General features: G+C 43.2%; 1 protein-coding gene across 1 annotated transcript; it reads left to right on the top strand.

Annotated features, from left to right (window-relative positions):
- Window positions 1-590: 590 nt before the first annotated feature.
- On the top strand, window positions 591-7,190 carry LOC104942627 (vacuolar protein sorting-associated protein 13B-like; the record flags this gene model as incomplete). Its single annotated transcript, XM_010767874.1, has 5 exons — window positions 591-755; window positions 1,165-1,393; window positions 4,496-4,672; window positions 4,857-5,027; window positions 6,335-7,190. Coding segments are annotated over 5 exons (969 nt in total), but the record flags the coding sequence as incomplete, so codon positions are not given.
- Window positions 7,191-7,688: the final 498 nt, after the last annotated feature.

Genomic DNA, 7,688 nt, shown 5'->3' with positions numbered 1-7,688 from the left:
TAGTTCAATGCAATCCCTCCCCGTCGAGGCAAGCACTGTAATTCTCTTCGGTTAGTCCACCAGCAGATGACAAACACCTACCTCTCCGCCTCTTCCAAGGAACGAGGGGACCGTGCGGCAGAGTTTCAGCTAGATTTTTTCCCCCCGGTCAACATGTCCGTTAAAGTTTAAATCTTCCGGACAAAATTAGAAAAGTGCCGGTCAAAGGTCTTTGTTATTTATTGAGCTTTAAAACAAATGAATAATGACTCTATATAATCATATAAGAATAAAACACGGAGGACGGAGATCTCTTTTTCTCCCCCTCTTCTCCCCGCTCGGCGCTGCAGCCTAGCAGCTGATCTCAAAGCACGCTCCCCTCTCCTGCAGGGGGGCGTGGTCAGCCGCAGCTCACAGAATCAGCCCCCTGCAAGAACAGGGCTGGAAAGAGCAAATAGAGCGAAATGAGGCATGGCTAAAATGCAGGATCTGTTTGGTATTTTGAAAAATAAACTTCACAGACATGTTTTATATAGGTATGGCCCTACAATATATTGTTCAAATACAGCATGATAGGTCCACTTTAAATATTTGTACTGTTTTCTCCTCAGATCACCTTCCAGCTCCAACCTGCCAGAGTCTACCTGGAAGACACCTTTGTTTACTACGTTAAGACCCTGTTCCACACCTACATCCCTGACAGTGCCATGGCCTCGGCCCCAGCAGAGCCACAGAGGGGGACAAAGTGTGGCTCAGCCCCCATCCTCCCTGAACAGGTCCACTATTCATGATGGCATGTTTTTATTGAGGCACTGATCAGGCTGAATGTGTTCTGGTTTAGTCACTGCATTATCAATAGATTATAACTTCAGCGGTGCATTCAGCTGGGGCCAGACATGCAGGAAGCAGCATCCAACCTCACTTTGCTTATAAGCGTGCCCAGGAACTCTGCTCAATTTGAGCAGTATTTAACTAATAAACCAAGGGATTTGTGTTGTTCTTGTCACAATGTTGTAATCATACATTCACATACATATCATATTCGATAATATTTTTTAGGATAGGATAAAACGATAATCTGTAACATAATGAAGGTGCATGCTAGAAAGGGCTAGAGGTAGAGTCAAGTTATTGTGCATTAGTATTCCTGGGCCTTACTTACTAAATGTGTTGCATCTGTCCCAGGTGCTGCAGGCGGTGCAGGCGCTGGTGCACCCTGTGCGGCTGCAGAGGCTGAGCATCCAGCCGGTCAACCTGCTGGTCAGCATCCATGCCTCCCTCAAGTTGTACATCGCTTCAGACCACACTCCTCTCTCCTTCTCCCTGTTTGAGAGAGGCCCGCTGTGCACCACAGCCAGGCAGCTGGTGCACGCTCTGGCCATGCACTACGCTGCCGGGGCCCTCTTCAGAGCTGGTAGGTGGTCTTCCTCTCTCAACTGCCTCAAATTCACCTGCTGCCACATCAGTCAGCAAAGGGTCCAACAAGCCAGCTTGTGTTTTATATATTGAGACAACACCGATTTACAGCATATCATCTGATTTATTCTTGTTATCATATCTGCTAAAACCAAGGAGGATCATTATCAAAATATTCCTTCACTTGTAATGGCATGAATGCACAAGCCATTATGATGGCTCGTACATGTCCTAAGTGCAGATGATGTTAAAGCACGCGTATTTAGAGCCTGCTGTATTCCACTTTGTACAGCGTGCTTCTGGCCGCAGTTACACTCAAGCAAAAAAACAGAAGCTCAGTCGGCAAATAATGATGCCTCTGAATCAAGCTCCAATGTGGACAAATGTACATTAGGTCTCATACAGGATTGTTTTCACCTTTCATGCCATGTTGAGGTATCACACACCTGTTAAACGTAGCCCGTCTCATTGAACATGCTTTTTGGGTGGGGCCTTTAAACTGGGTTGTTATCATTCATACATGCTACACTTAATGTGTTTATATATATATTTTTCAAAAGATCACAAGATTGTCTTTCTTCTCAATCTGACCTCTTAATTTGGATCTCAAAGAGCAGCAGACTGCATTGAATTTAACTCTAGAAAGTGGGTTCAATTTTTCTGTAAATATTCCCTTAATAATTATATGTTTCAAGACATATTGCAGGTAAAAACAGGCGATATGGGTTGAGCCCTAGGTTGTCAAAATAGAGCACTGTGAAAGCAGTATTTATTTCAATGGGAAAGAGCAGTAAAAATGAACTTACACCAATGGATAATCATGATAAATAATCCTGATCTCAAAATTGATCAAAACAATGGTAATCATCATTTTGGCCTTAAAGGTGGGGTAGGTAGTTTTGGAGAAAACAGCTCGAGTGAGCTAGAATTTGAAAATACACAGCTGAAGAAAATCTGCCACTTCCTTAGAGAGCCCCTCCTCCAACACACACGAACGCGCACATAACCAATGAGGGCACGAGATAAGTTTGTGCCTAGATGGAAGGCTGACAGGCAGATAGGCCATCCAGTTACTTTAGCCGGGCCGGCTCAGATGATTGGTCGTGCTTTTATACAGCGCTACATCTTCCACAGATGACACTTTTTTATGGATTTTTTTGTCAAAGCACTTCAGATATTCATTGCTATGGGGATGTTAAGAGCATTCCATGGAATATACCAACAAGGGTATCTCGAGCCGGTTTCTCAAACTTACCTACCCCACCTTTAATGTTGCAGGACAATGTGAATTCAGTGAGTACACATGTAGTGCCTTTCACCTTTCTGTTGTAGGTTGCAAGAAACGGGAAATTAATCTGAAAATCTGTGTTTCTGAAAAGGTTTGTGTATATTGCAATATTGTATGATTTAAACAAATTACAGTTTAATGTAACTATTAAAAAAAAGTCTGTTCTTTTTTGTATATGACCCCAGGGGAGGTGGGAGGGCGTCGACACAGAGCACCCCCACAAAACTAATCTCTTTGTTTCGTCAAGTCAGAAATAAAGTCAATTGTATTCAATATTCAAACTGCAGGGATAACGCTGCACTTGGCTAAAACTCAAATCCAGTGTTGTTTGCACTCAATTTAGGGAGAAATGGACAGAAGAATAACAGGATATGAGCTTGGTTAAGAAATTCTACAATTGACTCTCACAATGTGTGGAGTTAAGCTATGAAATGATTGTATCCCAAGGGCTTCATTGCTTTGTGGTAGGAATCACAAACTATATTGCTCCACAAAGTCAAACCTGAACCTCTGGAGGCTTGAAAAAGATTTACATTCTATCATTTCATAATATACCCTTTTATTCTAAGCTTTGACTGATGACTCATGGTGTGCAGGCAGTATGTTATAGATAATGCCCTGTAAAGGCTCTGCAGCTCTCCTGCGTTGTCCTGCTGTCGAGTCAAAGCCTCCACACATGTTCTGATTTAGCCGCTCATTTCCACATCAGAATGGCGTTCTGGGCCGACACTTCCTCCCCGCTGTCTCTCGTTAGAGCCCTCATTTCTGCTCGTAATTCAACGCGTCACTTCACCGCACACTTCTGTTCCTACGTCATCTTGAAGTTAGGGGAAGCATTGCATTCTGGGACACTGATCATTTTAGAATATACGGTACTTTGGTCAAACATACACCCACAGGCATAAATCAACACACATGCATAGACTTATGGACACATGAATACTGAAAGAATTGCACTATCTATGCACCATACCAGTTTATGCACATTATGTGTTTTCGAGCATGACTCAGCCCTGTAAACATCGGCTCCTGTCAGGAGTTTATGCTTTACCCAGACCACAACTGGGACACCATGTGAAGCAGAAACGAGCACTAGGCCTGGCTGGAGACGGTTTCCTACCATTAGAGCCCATCACTCAAGTGCAAATTGACAGAGAGTAAGAGCAGAGCGGGGTCGGCGTCTTGAGAAATGGCTATTTGATTTTTGATATGCAATTGTCAGTGCATAAATATCAATGAGCCGTGCCCTCTGAAGGGGGCTCTACGGCTGAATGGGAGAGATGAGGTGAGATAGTAGGAGGCTGTAAATCTAACCGTGGCACATGTATGATTTCATGCAGGAGTGTGTGTCTGTCTGTGTGCATGAGTGTGCATGTGTTATGCTTTTGGGAACTGTTGTATCGTCGAGGAAATAATTCTGATAGAATAAACACAATGTTGAAAATATAATCATGATGTAAAACATTTTGTAGGTCTGTAAAATGTTTGGATCGAGCTCCCACTCTGAACTGCTTTTGGCGAGAGGAGGAGAGTGAGAGTTTACTCCAGGGGCTTGTGTGCAGAATGTTCCTCCTAAAAGCAGGTGTTCCACATGTGCAGTTTAAAAAGTTACTGTGGGATCATACATTATATAAGTTCTGTAAATTGTTTAGTATAACACCAGTCCAAGTTAACTGAGAAGCGTAACTGAAAGAGAAAACTGAAAATAGGCTGAAAAGTAACTATGCGAAATAAAACATAAAAAGAAAGAACGTTCATTTTATAATACAGGTATGGTTTAATATCCTGTGCTGTGTTTTGTCTGTGCCTCAGGGTGGGTGGTGGGCTCTCTGGAGATCCTGGGCAGTCCTGCCAGTCTGGTGCGCAGCATCGGGAACGGGGTGTCAGACTTCTTCCGGCTGCCGTACGAGGGGCTGACCCGCGGACCTGGGGCCTTCGTCAGCGGAGTGTCCAGAGGGACAACGTCTTTCGTCAAACATATCTCAAAAGGTAACGCAGATATTCATATTTCAGAGCAGGAAATGTATAAGCTCAATGCACACAACTTTGTATTTGTGGACTAATAATATATAGTAATAACTCACTCTATATTTTTCCCAGACACAGCACATGCATTGTACAGTTTTTAACAAACACTGAACACAGGGATTGAGCATTTTACGTTTGTGTTCAGGCACGCTGACGTCCATCACCAACCTAGCCACGAGCCTGGCCCGGAACATGGACCGCCTCTCGCTGGATGAGGAGCACTACACCCGGCAGGAGGAGTGGAGGCGCCAGCTGCCAGAGAGCCTGGGGGACGGACTGAGGCAGGGGCTGTCCCGACTCGGCATTAGCTTGTTAGGTATTTGGAGATTTACAAACACACACACACACACACAATCACACACACACACACACACACACACACACAACATCCCTGAATAGAAATACAGCAGCACATTGCAGAAGAATTCATGTAATCTCTGTTAAAAAATAATTTAGTTGAAATCTGCTCCTGGTGCTTTAATTCACCTTTTCACTAATTCAATCAGAGACAGTTTTTTGATGTAACGATATATATTTATTGCCGGGAATGCACAGATGCATGTAATGGTGTTTGGCGATTAGACCCCGCTGTGCTGGAATATCATTCGGGAGGGGGAAAACCGAACCGATGAAACCCCCCTGGGGTCTAGACACTGGTGGAGGCATGAAGGGATTGATGGATGTCTGAAGAGTGGTGGTTTGAGCTTGAACCTGGATTTGGAAGAAAGGAAGGTGGAAGGGGTGGAGGAGGGCTGCGTTGAGTCACCTGAATTGACAACTGTGAGGAGGGGGGAGAGCAGATTTAAAGGTTTAGCCTTGCACTATGATAGGCTTGTGGGAATAGAGGCGAAGTGATACGTTTAGCTGAGGAGTGACGCCCCCGATCACTGATTGAGAGGAGAGAGAGTAGTAAACAGGGAATATGTGAATGAATGAGTAAAGACGGTCTTCCTGGTTGAACTTGCGCTGAGCTTCATTAGTCTGCTTCTGAATAACATAAAGGGGTTTTAGATGAGAAATGGCACAATGACAGAAACAGTGAACATCAATACAATCCCATTCACACAAGGTAGAAAGTGATCCAGAGACATTTGCAAACGTGAAAAATTGCAATCACACTGTTAAGATTGCAGCAAAAAGAATGATTACAAATAATACCTGAATCCCAAGAGCAAGTCATTGAAATTAGCAATGAATATTGGATCTCTTTATCCTTAGCATGAGGTCCCTCGATATGTATCAAAAGATGTTCTTCCCACACACATGTTATAGGCACAGAGCTGTGAGACGGAGTGCAGACAGCACAGCAGGGACTCAGTAAACACCCAAGGGCAGTACAAATCAAGACACACAGAGCATATCATCAGAAACCAAACAGCTGCCTGCACCTCTCTGGTTTACAGCCGATTATATACATAAAAAACATGTCATACAAGAAGGGTCTGATATTTTCTGTTGGGCAAAAGCATGTCTGTATATCTCACTCGGTTTCCCATGTCTTGCTGAAATGACATTACTAAGGGGACATTATTTGCATCCTGTACATTTCCATTCTTTATGTAAATCTATTTCTTGAATATAGCCCAATACTAAAGAACAACCACCTGGTCCTTGTTCCTTTAGGAGCGATTGCAGGCATTGTAGACCAGCCCATGCAGAACTTCCAGAGGAACTGGGAGACGCAGAGCTCAGCGGGAAGCCATGCCAAAGGGGTCATCTCTGGCGTGGGGAAAGGCATTGTGGGTGTTTTTACTAAGCCCATCGGAGGAGCAGCTGAACTGGTGTCCCAGACAGGTTATGGTGAGTTCAGGATCAAAGCTAACAGCATTTTGGTTTTTCACTTTCACTGAAAGACGTGATTGTAACACTCCCATTACTTTTCCTGTTGTTTACAAAAATACACAATTTGTTGATTCCAAAACACAGGGAATGAAAGCACAATCAGAGCATCATTCTTGCTTTGAATATATACTGTATATATATATAATTTGGATATGCAGTGGTTCTCAACCTTTTTACACCAAGTACCACCTGAGAAAATAGTTATACAAGTTTTTTAACATTGTTCATATGACCAATGTTAAAATACAGTCCATGCACAGTAATGCAGGACTCGGAGGCAAATGTATTCATAATAACATTATTTATTGTCAGCCACAGCTACATGTACAAAGGGCAGTCTCTCTCTCTCTCTCTCACACTCATCACCACAAGTGAGAACATAAAGAACAAAATAATAAATTATTCTCACACAACAAATGACAACTGTACACACATGTCATTTCCTCACACAAAGTGTGAATGTAGGCCTCCTGCAACAACCCACATTGTAACAGAAAATGTCCTCTTGGGAATTCAGTTCCACAATAATAATGAAAGCCTCCAGGAGCAGATGAGCCTAAGGGTAGCTCATCTTCAGTCTGCTGATGTTTGCCATTATTGCCAAAAAGAAAAGAAAAAAGATAACAATTAAGGACAAGTGTGTGCTTTTTCAGCTTTTGACCTCGGTCACAGCCTTCTCTCCATTATTTGTGCAAATGCCTTCTTCACACATCACAGCGGCTGTGCATATCAGTTTTGCGTTGCTGGCGGAGCCTGCGCGTGTGATCGGTTGATGACTGTCCTCCTCCTCATTCACTTGTTCACTTTCGCTGGTAATATTCTCCTCTGTACCTCTCTCACAACATCATTCAGCTTTCTTCTTTCTTTAGCTTGCTTGCAACGTTGGCTAATCGTTCGCGGGTAGTATGGTCGTTATAAGGCCACAGTGACGTGTCCTAAAACCCGGAAGTAAGCTTCTTCCGGTTCCCTCGACAAAAAAGAAATGCAATTTCTCCATAGGATTTTGGAAAATAGCTCGAAATAAGGTCTGTGGTTGACACACATTTAAGAGACGGATCACGTTTTGTTCAGTCGGATAATCTCCACATCTCCACTACTTTTATAATGTTCTAATCATAAATCTAATCGATAGATT

The sequence above is a fragment of the Notothenia coriiceps genome, unplaced genomic scaffold (assembly GCF_000735185.1).
Source record: "Notothenia coriiceps isolate Sejong01 unplaced genomic scaffold, NC01 NC01_scaffold00004854, whole genome shotgun sequence".
Taxonomy (NCBI): domain Eukaryota; kingdom Metazoa; phylum Chordata; class Actinopteri; order Perciformes; family Nototheniidae; genus Notothenia; species Notothenia coriiceps.
This window is presented reverse-complemented; position numbering and strand designations above follow the sequence as displayed.